Source organism: Mytilus edulis, chromosome 5 (assembly GCF_963676685.1).
Source record: "Mytilus edulis chromosome 5, xbMytEdul2.2, whole genome shotgun sequence".
Lineage (NCBI taxonomy): Eukaryota > Metazoa > Mollusca > Bivalvia > Mytilida > Mytilidae > Mytilus > Mytilus edulis.
This window is the reverse complement of record NC_092348.1, coordinates 67942255-67958170: the sequence shown is the minus strand read 5'-3', so window position 1 is coordinate 67958170 and position 15916 is coordinate 67942255. Positions and strand designations below refer to the sequence as shown.

Genomic DNA, 15916 nt, shown 5'->3' with positions numbered 1-15916 from the left:
ATGACCCCTTAAGTCAACATTATTTGTATTTTAAGGTCAGTTTTGGTACTTTTTTGCCATAATTATAATTGTTATTGGCATAATTAACCTTGGCTGCCATCCACGATCCAAAAAGTTTTTATATTGATGAATAATGTATCAAAATTGAAATATTTTGGTCACAACACATTTTGGATTGTAGGTGGCAGCCGAAGTGTTTCTAAAGCTTTTACGTTTGAAAATTGCACAAAATCATCATATTTTGACAAAATGTCCAAAATGGGCTAACTTACCAGAATATTATGTACTTTTATGAAAAGAACTGATGTATTTCTCAATAAGACTTTTGAAATAGACCCATTAAGAAATAAATTGTGACCTTTTTGGTGTTTTCTGATTAAGTAGATATTTAAGGCCATTTTGTGCCAAATGTGAACCTTGTCCTTTCATTGAGTGATATGAAATATGTGAATGGTCTTATTTAGTGTAATGAGGAATTTAAAAGTTAATTTGTAAGTTGTAAGAATATTATTAGTAAGTTTAAGCTTCCTTGTTTATGATGTTTGCATGTTGTTATTCTTTGTTGACATCTGTTACTTCTATCCATAAAAATCTTCTCTTAAATTACAAATGGGTCTAGTGAGGTCTTTGTTTTTTTCAAGGAAATTTTGTTGTATAGTAACTGTGCCGTACTTAAATAGTAATCCCTTTTGAGGGTATATTTTCAGTACTTCAAATTAAAAGTCATAGTACTTAAAGAAGTAGAAATGTTGTAAGATATAGAAGTTGCATATTAATCAAGGTATATATCATTTATTTTTATTCCAGATTTTTATCACATTTAATTTTAATTGTATCATGTTTTGTGCATCATCATGGCAATTTTTTTTTCATCATGAATATTTTAGCATGTGGTAATTATCCTATCACATGTATTTCTGATTATATAGTATAATTTTGTACAAAAATTTTAATTTATAATTGCTTGATTTATATCCTTTCAAGCTCTTCTCTGTCATCTTCTCAACCCTGACATGTTTTTTTTAACATTCATTTCTTTGAATTATTTGTTGACAAAAATTCAAAAATTATTTAGTAACTAAGGTACCAATTCTTTCAGGTAAAGTTGACCTTTGATAAATTTTGCTGTTTTTTTTTTATAGCAAACATATGTATCTCCTCACATATTCAAGTATTCATACATCCTTTGCTTTTCAAATGTTTTGGTCAGAGTGTTCCTGATTAAGGTAAATCCCGAAAAGCATGAGGATGCCCCAAATTTTTATAGTGTTATTTTGATTGATTTCTTCTAGAAATTAAATGTATTTTCTTTTCATATGTAAAGGTATTTTTCTAAATCATATGCAAGTTGGTTATTTCTCAATCTGTTATAGAGTATTTCTGTGTGTTCACAAATATGTATCATTAGTGTATGATTTGATGATTAACCTACACATATTCATTATTTCAGCCTGTTACCTATCAAAACTTAATTTCATCTGTGGTCAGTTAAAAGGATGACACATTCTTTGATTAATATTTACATTTGTTATTAAAAATATGTATTACAATTTTATTGGAACACATTTTTCATTCTTTAACATTTTAAAAAACATGAATGTTTTTCCGTGTTAATATGCTCATTTATTTATCAACTTTTTAGCTCTCCTGTACCTATTGGGCATGTGAGCTATTACCATCACTTGGCATCCGTCTGTCGTCATAAACTTTGTCAAAAATCTTTTCCTCTGAAACTACAAGATCAATTTCAACCTAACTTAGGCTGAATGATCCTAAGGGTATCTTTTATAATTTACTTTTTTATTCCTGACAATCAACAAACATGGCTGCCTTGGCTAAAAATAGAACATAAGAGTAAAATGCATTACATGTCTTGTATCTTGAAAACCATAATAAATAGAGAAAGATCTACGTACCCCCTGTTTTTGCCAAAATGATCAACACTTAATGATGGATTTTGACTAATTTTCATGTTTTCGCCTATTATTTCAAAAACTTTATATAGATTTTTTACTGATAAGTAGAAACTGTAAATGGCAAAAACAAATAAGCAATACAACATCTACAAAAATGCTTATATGACCAAAACCATTGGATGACTTCTTATGGAGTTATTGCCCTTAACGTAGATCGGGTGCCTTCCACCAACTTGGATTGTAAAATAGCAGAACACAAATCGGTCTAGATCTTTAATAAAATCCTGTTAACAATATTTGTGATAATGAAGAGTGCATACAAATTCGTGGACAAAGAAGCAAGAACATGAAAGGACGATGACAAACAATCAGGTAGTAGTGAGACTGTAAGAGGTGGAGGCAAACAGACGACGTGGTCAACAAAGAGAAGACTCAAACAAGAGTTTAAAAATAGTAACATCACAAAAATACTGAAATCTGAGGAAAATTCAAAACGAAAAGTCCCTAATCAAATGGCAAAATTAAAAGCACAAAGACCTCAAACGAACGGACAACAACTGTCACATTTTTGACTTGGTGATACTGTTTGGTACTGTTACGGTATCATTTAACGGATTTTAATTTATATATGTAGTCAACTCAGAGTCTATGCTAAATGTTTTCTGAAAAAAAAAGAATTTAAACCAAAAAACAACAACATTGAAAGGTAGATTAAATAACGGAGATGTTGTTGAAATACAGAAAACACATGACCACAACAGCCACCAAACTAGAAAAAATACACTAAATACATTGTAAAAATCTAAAACTTTCTAACCCGAAATCCTGCTTCATCTGTTGCGATGAAAGGATACATGACTCCTGCTCAGTTGTATGCACCTGTTGTTCATGGCTTGCTACTTCTGTGTTGAGTTGCAAACTATCATTTTGCTACAAAAGGGGGTAGTGGTATTGTTTTTCCGACTACTGAATTATATATATGGTCATCTGTAACATATATTTATATATTCAATCACGGAGAGTCTAATCTAAGAGTTAACGTGTTCTTTACCCTAATTGAACCATTGTCCAACAAGTCTTTGAATGTTCATGAATTAACGAGGGGAGAGATACAAAACGGACATTCTAAGTCATAAGTCAAAAATAACCCAACAAGTCTTTGAATGTTAATGAATTAACGAGAAGAGAGAAACCAAAAGGACATTCCAAGTCATAATAAGTCGAAAATAACCTGAAAACACCTTGGCAAAAAATTGCTTCGACAAACAACCGAATGCACAGCACAACATATAAAAGAAAAGACCGAGCCAAACGAATTAGATGATCATAAACTGTATTGGAACCAATCGTTATATCTACTTAACAGCCAGAATTGAGCATGATCGATCAATGTGTTATACCCCGGCTTGGAAGGGGGCGGTGATATTGTTTTCTCCTGTTTATGAGTCCGTTTGGTTATCTGTCCTTTGTCGTCACATTTTTCTCTACAACTAGATTCAGAATCTCATGGAATTTGGAATCCGGCTTATTTTCGAGCATGCTATGTAATTCGGTGTGATGGTTTTTGTCGAGCCTGCAACTTTTGTTGCAGAAAGCTTGACATAGGGATAGTGATCCGGCGGCGGCGGCGGCTACGGCGGCGGCGTTAGCTAACTTCTTAAAAGGTTTATATTTTAGAAGGTGAAAGACCTGGATGCTTCATACTTTGTATATAGATGCCTCATGTTACGAAGTTTCCGTCAGTCACATGTCCAATGTCCTTGACCTCATTTTCATGGTTCAGTGACCACTTGAAAAAAAAGTTCAGAATTTTTGTAATGTTGAATTCTCTCTTATTATAAGTAATAGGATAACTATATTTGGTATGTGCGTACCTTGCAAGGTCCTCATGCCCGTCAGACAGTTTTCACTTGACCTCGACCTCATTTCATGGATCAGTGAACAAGGTTAAGTTTTGGTGGTCAAGTCCATATCTCAGATACTATAAGCAATAGGGCTAGTATATTTGGTGTATGGAAGGACTGGAAGGTGTACATGTCCAACTGGCAGGTGTCATCTGACCTTGACCTCATTTTCATGGTTCAGTGGTTATAGTTAAGTTTTTGTGTTTTGGTCTGTTTTTCTCATACTTTATGCAATAGGTCTACTATATTTGTTGTATGGAATGATTGTAAGGTGTGCATGTCTAGTGGGCAGATGTCATGTGACCTTGACCTCATTTTCATGGTACAGTGGTCAAAGTTAAGTTTTTAAGTTTTGGTCTTTTTATCTAATATTATATGCCAAAGGTCAGCTATATTTGGTGTATGGAAATATATTATGATCTATATGTCAGTCCCGTAGGTTTATTTGACCATGACCTCAATTGCACGGTTCATTGCACAGTGTTAAGTTTTTGTGTTTTGGTCTATTTTTCTTAAACTATAAGTAATAGGTCAACTATATTTGTTGTATGGAAGCTTTTTTAGCTGTACATGTCTGTCTGGCATGGTTCATCTGACCTTGACCTCATTTTCATGGTTCATTGGTCTTTGTTTAGCTATCTTGGTTAATGTTAAGTTTATGTGACAGTTGTAATAAAGCTTTATACTTAGGACTTTCAACATAATATCAATGATTAGTAAAGAAGGCGAGACATTTCAGTGTGTGCACTCTTGTTTTTCTATAGATTCGTCTTCTGTTTATTGAATAATCATATATTGTAACACATAGTGAAAATCGTTTGCACACATTCCACATCTACTTCTCATATATATGTATGAAATTTAATCTCATTATTTCTATGGATATACATAAAAGCTTCCTGATATTTTTTATGAGGTCTAAATTGATTAAAGCGGACAAAGTGATGCGTTTTTCAGATTGATCGCTCTTGAACTTCCTGTATACCGAATATTCATATATTCTATCAAATGATGGCCATATCTAGTTGTCGTCGCCACATTCTGTATTTGTCTGTCTTGAATTTTCTTACGTTTATTTATTCTGTATTTCTCTCACATTGTGTTCAACCTCTATAACTTTTTTCATAAAATTTCCTGTATCAAGTAAGAAAAATGGCAAGTTTTTTTTTATCAAATAGTTCGTTTCTATGTATGTTGATTTTGTTTTTGTTGCACTTCAGTGTTTCTGTTGTTCCGTTTTCCTCTTTTAGGTGATGTGTTTCCATTAGTTTTAGTTTGAACCCAGATTTGTTTTATCTCAATCGATTTATGAACTTTGAACAGCGATATACTACTGTTGCTTTTATTTAAGTCAGGAGCCTGCAATTCAGCAGATTTGTTAGTTGCTGTACACCATATTTATATTTTGGCCGTGAGTTTTCTCGTTTGCAATATTTCACATTTTGTAATTACGGGGTCGTTTATTTGGCAAAACTTTTAGGAATTTTGGTCCTCAATGCTCTTCAACTTCGTACTTTATTTGGTCTTTTTAACTTTTTTGAATTCGAGCGTCACTGATGAGTCTTTTGAAGACGAAACACGCGTCTGGCGTATACACAAAATTTAGTCTTGGTATCTATGATGAGTTTATTTATAATCTAAAATACGGTATTGATTTTTGATCATTGTTGAAGGCACTTCAGTAACCTACAGTTGTGTTCTTATTCATTTTGACTCTAGTGAAGTTGTGACATTGGCAATTATACCACGTCTTCCTTTATATGTCAATGAAGTTTTCTTCGAAATTTTAAGAGAACTACAACAAAATTCCAAGAGGCTATAGCTGGTGTTATGCTATCTCAGCTCCATTGCTCACTAGCTTCCAGTTTGACTTTTTTTAGAATAGTTGTCAAAGGAACCAGGATTATAATTTAGTACGCCAGACGTGCGTTTCGTCTACATAAGGCACATCAGTGACGTTCATATCAAAATATTTATAAAGCCAAACAAGTACAAAATTGAAGAGCATTGAGGATCCAAAATTCCAAAAAAGTTGTGCCAAATGCCTGGGATAAGAAAATCCTTAGTTTTAGAAAAAAACGATCTTTGATATACCGCTGGTTCATCAACTCTCTGCTCAGACACTGCTGACGTTTTATGAATCTGAGTAAAAATGCACGATCTTGAGTACCGAATAAGCTGGAAAATGTATATCACATATGCAAATAGTTGCTTCTAAGGTGGGGGAAATAGATAATTTCAAAATCAAAATCATCTCGTTTGTCATAAATTCTGGTACTGAGATGACCGTGTATGTCAAATTCGAGATATAAATCTTAAAACTTTGAAACCCCATTAGAAAAGCTATAATGACTCCTCGTATGGTTTTGAAAACAACGAATGAAGCTCGTGGAAGGCGAGGTTTTAAAGACTTAAAATCATGGTAGTGATAACAGCGCAATTACAAAACTATTCTTTACGCGGACAAAATTGTGCAATTTAGTTAAACTTTCCTTTAACATTGCTTTAGGGTTAAGACTAAGAGCTCCCAATTATGTTAACCCCTTAACATTCCATACGTGCCTGTCGAAAGTCAGGAATCCGTAATTTCGCTGTTGATTTTCATTGGTTTTTTTTTTTTAATATATATCTGATATATCAAGCTGTTGCTTTGAATTGTTTCTATTTTTTTTCATGTCAGGGCCATTTATAGCTGTCTATACAGTATGGTGTATGCTCATTGTTGAATGTTGCATTTTTTTGTTTGTTAATATTTTAGTCTGGAGTTAGATGGATTATTGTGTCATTGGCAATTATACCACATCTCATTATTTTATAAATATATAACTCTTTCACTTTGCATATACATTATCTTGATTTATCATATATTAAGTAGTCAATATAGTAGTTTTGAATTTTTGATAAAAAGCCTGGTGTTTAATCCATATCGTTCATCTTTGATGCGCACCCTTTATCATACCCTTTATCACACCCTCCATCACACCACTTATTTTGTTTTCATTTTTACATAAAGTCCGTTTTAATTTATGCAAGCTTCTAAAGAAATATTTTTTCCTCAAAATCAGTCTTAATTGAACGGTCATTCGGACGTGACACAATTTATTGAACGAAGTCATTGTTTGGCATGTGATGTCAAAACGTCGACTTTTCATATTTTCTGGCACACGAAATGCAACTATAAAAAATAAATCTATGATATACCATACAAAAAACAGAAAAACAATTTCGATAAACAAAATATTTTTAAAACAACAACACCCAAATTGTATTAGGTAACGGTTATCCAGTGGCTTCGGATGAGTAATTGAGCTGTTCTCTTAAAGCTTTTCAGACAAGACAAAATTAAAACTGAAGGTAACCCAGGTGCTAGGGATCAGAAAGCAGTTCATATATATACTCTCTTGTTGAAATATATGACCTAAAGGCCCTCGGTCTGATAATGGTTTCTCGGGATGATACGGCATATGACACAGATTTTGCCACGTATCATTCTCTATACATACAATCTTGAGGCCTATATTTATTGATTATTTGGCATATTAAATTTAAATTCTGCAAATTTTATGATTTTAATGTATATGTTCATTATTTAATGAAAAGATCTAAGCACATGGTGTTTTGACATCCCATACATATCCTTTTCACCTATATATATCCCATTGCATGATACGTTGTATTTACATGGTTATTTATGCTTTCATTATAACTTTAAAAAGATCCTTTTATAGCAACACAATGTGAATTATTTTAAAGGATAATACGCCATCTCCTGGTACATGATGAAGGCCATCTACAACTATCACACCTACCAAAAGAACAACAGAAAGTAAAAATAATTCATTACAAATGTTATCTTTAAACCTTGAAAATAACCAATGCATAATTTGGTAAATTGCCAGGTATGATAACTGTAAATAACAATAGTGATCAATATAGCAACTATATTAAACATATTTTGATTAGATGTATATCATTATCTTTCCTACAAACTCTACAAGGGATTGTTTTTATAAAAGTGTAAATAATTGGATTGAAAAATCTTTTTAAATTATCCTCAACAAATGTGTGCTTTCTAATTTAGAAATTTTATTCCAACTGATAATTAATGTCTTTTTTTACAAACTTTTAAGGTGATTCTTAAATTTAAGTTCGAAATCCCATGAAAACGTCTACCAGCAATATTCTAATAAAAAGCCTGTTTACTTTAAAAAAAAAAAACCAACGGTATTCTTGTTCCTTTAAAGGGAAATTCCGCGATTTTTTACTTATCATCTAATTATGTTCATCTTAACATCAAAAACACATTTGCAAAGTTTTAAATTTATATTCCTTCTAATAACGGAGAAAATCAAGTATTTGTAACTTTTTTGGTTGAATTCTCGAGTGGGTCGTGACGTATTAGCCCGATTTGTTGAATTCTGGGAAAAAATAAAATCTGTTTAACTCTTATAGCTTATCGACAATATACGTAATTAAAAGCGCACAGCTGACAAATGGTCGTAGTTATTAACCACAATATAAGAATGAACGAAAATGAATATGTATATACCGTTTTGTATTGATTGAATTAAACTCCAATAAAATTATCTCTAGTAAATGTTTTCGAAAAAATTTCATTAATTATTGTTGAGATTTTTTTCATAAAATATTTATTGAACATTTTTACTGATATTGAACTGAAAATGTTTCAGTTCTATTTACCGTTATTAATTTGATTAGCATTTCAATGCAACTAATGTGTGAGCAGAGTGTGTATTATTTTGTAAAGGTCACTATATATTTCTCGGCTTGAGGTCAATTCGTTTACCTTGTAGCTATTTAGCCGCAGGTGTGAGTTCAAGCGTACACAGGTATGAATGTTGTTATTTGGAAAGGATAAACAGAAAGGATTAAAAAGAGTATGATGTGGTAATCCACTAAGATTAAATACACAATGAGAATAAAGATACAATAATTAAATTGTGTAAATTAATTGAAAATAAAATTCAGATTCGTAATTCCGAAAGTGTATAAAAATAACAGGAAACAATTTTGATTACTTTCTTAGCGGCAATTGGCGTAAAGATTCAAATATGAAGTAAAACATAGTAGTTTTAATCTTTAATAAAACTGAATGCAATATTACCCAATTTAATATACCATTGCACATCTGTTTTATATCATTGACTTTACCGGAATTTCTTAACTTGTATTCAAATCTTAAGCTAAGGCATTTATTTTGAGGATTTTTGTACATTTTTAAAAAATTCTATGATAATATTTGTGCATTGTTGAACATGATAACCGTCATTAACCCAAATAAGAAATACAGTAGTTGTAATAAAACTTATATTTAAGACCGTGCATAACTGATATTGACGAATTTGGAATAGTTCGTCCCTACATCGTTGTTCTTAAAACAATCACTATAAGTATATATGTAAGTTTCCTGACGTATAAGCGCCATTGAGGATGAGCTCCAGAGAAAGCAGACTAGTAGCGTTTCGTTAGTTTGTTTGTTAGAAAAGGAGAGGAAATGCAACCACTTGTATAGATAATCGACAGAATTACCATACAAGCATTTATAGTCAACACAACCAGAAAGAGTTCCCATCGTTGGACGGGGAAATATGTAGGCTTCCAAAAAGGAACAAGTGACATGTCTAACTCTGAATAGTTAGAAAACGGACTATCGACATCGACCGCATGTTCTCAAACTACATGCATATATACGTATACGTTTATGATAGTGATGAGTTCTTGCGTCTGACAAAAACAATTCATTTTTTTACATAAATAAGGCCGTAAGTTTTCTTACTTGAATTGTTTTACATTGTCTTATCGGTGCCTTTTATAGCTGACTATATACGGTATGGGCTTTGCTCATTGTTGAAGGCCGTATAATTGTTAATGTTTGTGTCATTTTGGTCTTTTGTGGATAGTTGTCTCATTGGCAATCATACCACATCTTCTTTTTATAAATTCCTTCATGGTTATATCTTGCCATACTTTTATATTGATTTGAAAGGAAATTACTCAAAATCGTTATTTGAAAATCCTGATTGTAAGATGTAGATTCATTTTAATACAGAAATTTCGTCTATATATTAAGTTTCACAAGTGTATAACACGGAGAAGCTCTGAAGGTACATTACTCCCATTTTGTTTGGGTGTGAACCATCGATGTTAATTTACAGCAATATCAAAGAATACGATGATGATGGTAGAAAGAACTGTGGGCGTCATGTGGCAAATATTACATGCATATCGGACTATGAGTTGTCAATCTGTATGAAAAGATTTCCAATACAACCATATTATTGAGAAGGAATGTTTACATGCTATACTCTCGTACTAGTACTACAGGTTTTTGTGGCGTTCACCTTACACACACAACTTTTTAACGATGTTTAAAAAATTTAATGTTATATATTTTTTTTAAATATAACCAAAAGTCTTTTATCTGACAAGAATACCCCTTTTTAGCGGACAAAGTTTTTTTTCTGTTATTGAATACCAAGAAAGAAAATAAATCCCGAAATTAATTCGAAACTTTGATACCCAATAGTTTCCCAGCAAAATATTCCCATCCTTTGGTTATGATTAGTGTTCGTCCAGTGGCATATACAACAAATGTGATGACGAATTCTTTCCTTTGTTCAAGAACAATCTTATTGAAAAATAAATCTGTGATTTTGTCCACAACTTCGATGAACCAAAGCAAGTTATACATCGACCTGTATTTAAATCAAATTGGTTCTCTTCTTCTTCTTCCTCTTCTGGTATACAATAGTCTATCGACATTCGATGATTACATACTGTTGGCATACGTGGACTAGTCTATTTACAAAACTTTTACCCCAATTTATTCGAAATAAATTTTTTTCTTATGTTCAATGTATACATGTATATATATTAAATTGCGCTATAGTTCCGGCGTAACTTTCTACCCAGTCGTATAAACGAATCGTCGACAAGTGCGTACATTTTTTTAAATCATTTTTTCTGGTATGTTCCAATCTGTCCTTCACTATTGACAATGAGTATATTTTACATTTTCCAAAATTCACCCTTGGAAAAAATATTTATTAGATTTTAATTTCATCAAATCTTCTTTTTTTGGTATTATTTTTATTTTTATGAATAATATTCTTTACACCAGATTTGTTATTTATAAACAAGCGTATGAGTTTAGTAATGACAAGTATGACAGTTGTATATTATACATCTGATAATTCAAAATGGAAAGTTATAAGTTATCGGCCGTGTACACTGATCAATACCTGCAGAAGTGAAACGATGCATGAACTTGCAAGCCCGACAGGAAATCGCTTGAATACCTGGACGTGTCACCTCACACCCCTCACAATACCTTTGGAAGTAATACCTTTAGTCATGCTGGTGATCAGATGAGGGAAGATCAGAATTTATTTGAATTAAAATTATTACTTGAAAGAATTATGAACAAATAAGATTTTCGAAAACAATTTTCACGGAACATTTAGTTATGATTTCAACTTTGACTTTATACCTAATTCCAATATTAACAGTTTAAAAACAACAGATCACGGTAATTAAAAAAAAAATAAGGATGTGTTCCGTATCAAGTTAGTTAGTCGGATAAAACAACCGTACGATTGACAAGATATCGACACGCAATTACGACTACATCGGTTACTATAGTTTTGTTTCTTTGTGGTTTATAGACATATCGGTGTTAAAAATCGGGAAAGAAAACAAAATGGCTGAAAGAAGAGAATTGATACTCTAAATTTAAAATCGATGGTGATCGCTTATCTAGCGGAATAAAACTTTAATATCTATGAATTTGAGCATTTTTATACAGAATGAACATAATATCAATTTTTGATTTTTTGGCGAAGTTTCCCTTTAAACTGTTTTGATAACTGCTTTTTAATCAGATACTTTGTCATCTTTCATCTTATTCTGAATCTTTTTATAACATTTCAATTATCAATATCATACTTCAGTAATTAACCTTTACAACCAAATGCTGATATCACTATTTGTATTGTCCCGGATGCCATGTAATGTTATTGGTGTAGTTTGCAATATTATTTTCTTACATACAGCTCATAATTGATTAAATTTAGAACTTTTTCAAATTTATTACAAAAAATACTAATAACACAGCTATATGAAAGCAGATAATTATGTGTCTCAACAAATAAGAATTGTACAAACCAAACAAACGCCTTCTTATCACTTTTGTATTATATAATACTGTCCTCATCTATTTTGAAATCTATTTTTCTATCTCTTCTGTGCATTGTTGTATTATCGCTGGGATGCCAGTATAAACTTCCCTGCAGAAGAATACATTTTGTAAATAAATTTGAAGTTTTAAATTTTGACATCATTTACTATACACATGTGGAGCAGGATATGCTTCCATTTCGAAACACCTGCAATCATTACCAAATTAAAATGAAGATTTAACAGTTATAAAACACTCCATGTAATACCTGTGCATTTGATGGCCTAGCTCAGAATGTTTGGTTTTTGGCGGTTTTCATGTAGCTCAGTCTTTTGGTTCTCTATTTTGTTAGGATTTTTACTGCTGGTTGTCTTTTTATTGTTTGAATGCAAATGTCTTTATATTTTTTTTCGACTAATGAGTTTGAATGGTGTTTTATTTACAAGTACACGCCCTTCTCTTACAAAATCCAATTGTGCATACTTAATAAAGAATAAAAATAGTCATAACTTACAGTTGATTGTCTTCTATAGTTCCTTAAAAATTCTACTGGACAATCTTTTAAAATATCCTCCTTCGATCGACCAGTTGATGTTGAATCACGTTTAAGATACCATGAAATATTACCCTGCAATGAAAATGTTTCTAGCTTGAAAAGTAAACTGCATATTTTATCTATAATGTCGCATTGAAGACATTAATGTGAACACCAATAAAAGTGCAAGTTCGTTATGCATCTGAAGAAAAATCATTCCCTTGCTCATATAAAATTAAGAAGATGTGGTATCAGAATCATACGATTAAAACAATTGAAAAGACAGTTATAATGTAGTTTCATTGGTAGATAAGAAAGATCTCATGACACGATCATACCTAAGAAAATGGGACTGATATTAAACATTGTACAATGTAATACTATGGAAAAATTAGATACAAAAACTAAAATACAAATATTTATCCAATTTATAGTTCAAATGGCTCTTTAATATATATTTAATCATTCATAATGTTTATTTTAGTTCCACTTACGGTTGAGTTTATTTTTCTGCATTTGCTCTGCTTTAAAAATTCTATTGGGCCTTTATCAACAAAATCCTGTAATATAGATTAATTCATTATTTTACTTTCAACATTTTTCATTCCAATAAAAATGAGATAAACAAATATAGCAAATACATCTCCAACAGGAAATAGTATATTGTTTGTCACATACATGCTATAGGGTGCACTTTGTAAATACAACTGTTTCACAAACCACGCTTTTTTTTTCCTTAGATATTTTAATGTGATAACGTACTAGTTCCCAGTTGTGATATGTGTGTTTCATCTTGTAGAGACATACATTGAATGATACCAGTATATAGGTACACATGGTAGCGGCGAAATCCGAAGAAGACCAAAAATGAAAGAAGGGACGGAACTTTAGTACAAGTTTGAACTATTAGAAGTTCGTGGGTATTACTATGCCGCGCAGCCTTATGTTTTGACCTTCGAATGAAATAGTAGTGCATTTCAACTTTCCATTTTATGATTAAAAAAAAAATACGAAGCTTCATCGTAAAATAGGAATAGTTTAGCCTTAAAGGGAAATACTATGAGAAATTGCATTGTCTATTAATACAGATGTGCAACACATATATTTCGTTTTCGTACGATTCAGAAAATCATTATGGAAACTACTTATGACACTTTGACTAATCAGTGCTGATTTAAAATATCTATCCTTGTGTTATCGCTACTTGATGTTTGACCTTAAGTGGATCTGGATATGCATTTGGTCATATAGATCCTAACGTATTTAAATATATAGTTATACATCTTTTGTTTTCAAAGTTGTGGTTATGAGACAGAAGACTTCAAAGAGACAATCAAGACTTATACGTTTTAAAGAAAATCGACAATACAATTGCTATGGCAGAAAATGATAAAAGACAAACTATACGCTCCGAAACACTGCAAAAAAACTATTACCCTGAACATAACGGGCCAAACCAATATACCAGGGATTTTCTCAGGTAAGCAGTCCATGCTGCACATGTTCGTGTTGTTTACACTTAAGTTTTCTATGTTGTGTCTATTGTTTGTCTAATTGTCTTTTTTTTTGTAGTCATGGCGTTGTCTGTTTGTTCTTGACATAGGAGTTTGAATGTCCCTCTGGTATATTTCTCCCCTCTTTTTTTAAATGTCATATTACTTATTGGAGAGATGGAAATTTAGCGCGAACAATCTCATTCGACAATGCCACAATTGAGAAAAGGGGACGGAATTGAGGCAACGACTATTGGAACAAATCCAAGGAAATATGTGACTTAGATATTCCAAATCGGTCGAACAAATAGTTATGTCGTGCGTTAAACTTAAAAATCACTCAAGAAAAACGATTCAGATGCTTCTGATTTTTGAAGGTTATGTTCATTTTACGGTAGGTTATCAAAGTCAAAATTATATCTTAACCTGATACAAAAATTAGTTGACCTTTCTGACATTGAATTTGCATATTATATTGACAATTTTAAAGTCATATGTATAAACAAAAGCTAGTGAGTTGTATGTTATTCAAAGAGAAAGTGTATAGCAAATAGATTTCAAAAATTTTAAAGAATTGTTATTTTAGTATTTAGTATAAGAAATTCGAAAAAGGCAGCAAATATTTGAAAAAATGTGATTGTTTTGGTAATCTGATAAACCTTAAAAGATAAATGTAAATCTCATTAATTAACTTAGAAAAGTTTAGACAAGAATTTAATGCACGTTTATTTTTCGTTCTAATGCAGTTACTGACGAATTTGCAGGACAAACAAATTTGGGATAACTACGATACCGATCCCCCTTATTTTATAATAACACTGGCAGACAGATGCCTTGCATATTTTTATATTTCTGTTTGATGTTATCACCCTGTAAGTTTTTATTATATATGTCTGTTATATGACTTATATGACAGTTGCCAATAGTTCCATTATATTAACAAACCTAAAATCGTTTCACTATATAAAAAAGCGTTGTTTCAATTCCATCGACTCATTATTTGTAAAGACTAATACCACCGAATAATAAACAGACAAGACTAATTCGTCGTTTAAGAATCTAATGCATTCTGGGTAATATTTCCAAAGGCGTACACCAAAACGTTGTGATTGGTTTAAAACGTGACAAACAATAGAAATTCAACCAATAAAATAAAGTTGTTTTCATTTTGGTGTACGAACAATGAGATTATTCATAGCCCTTTAGATTCTAAAAAGGCGAATAACTGCATAAAATCTTACGTCAACTTCGTCATCATCTTCAACAATCAATTCTCCAGCATCTTCCTGCTTCATCATTTTGTCTTCTAAGTTCTGATCGTCAAGCCATTTTAGTTCGTTCATTGTAAAAATTCTTTCCATTCCCTTTCTTACAAAACATGTACCCAATACCATAACAGGAAAAACGATAGAAATCGTTTTTATTGCTTTAATGACCCAAAGTATTCCCAAACATAAGATTTGGAAAAATGTAAACAAGTGAACTCGATTGATCCTGACATGGCGTAGATACATTCTGTCTGGTTGGTATTTGACTGGCATAAACATTATCAAAAAACGGTCTTTAAACTGTGAAAGAAAATGTTCATATATTTCAGTGCAACTCTTAAAATAGAAGCGAGGGATACACAGCTCTTTATTCGATATAAACTGAATATGTAATTGCAAACTACGAAAACGACAAAAAGACATATACATGAACACACACTGCATAGAAAATTAAGGAACGAGCAACACTAACCCTGTATCTCAGGTTCAACGGAAGGGTAAGCAGATCCTTCTTAACTAGTAGTATGTATAGTTATTAATGTGAATGTGATTTATATTGTTACTGATATCTTCAATATTTTTCTCCCTTTAAATTTCAATTTG

General features: G+C 31.7%; 1 protein-coding gene across 3 annotated transcripts in view; it reads right to left on the bottom strand.

Moving 5' to 3' along the window:
- Positions 1-7377: 7377 nt before the first annotated feature.
- Positions 7378-15916, bottom strand: part of LOC139524334 (electroneutral sodium bicarbonate exchanger 1-like) — a 29634-nt gene continuing 21095 nt past the window's right edge. For all 3 annotated transcript variants that reach the window (XM_071319092.1, XM_071319093.1, XM_071319094.1), the window contains exons 18-22: positions 15287-15613; positions 13047-13112; positions 12532-12645; positions 12005-12126; positions 7378-7625 (exon numbers count right to left, since the gene is read on the bottom strand). In XM_071319092.1, the coding sequence (XP_071175193.1) occupies positions 12034-12126; positions 12532-12645; positions 13047-13112; positions 15287-15613 (600 nt within the window). In that variant the 3' untranslated portion in view covers positions 7378-7625; positions 12005-12033. The remainder of the gene's footprint in view (positions 7626-12004; positions 12127-12531; positions 12646-13046; positions 13113-15286; positions 15614-15916) is intronic.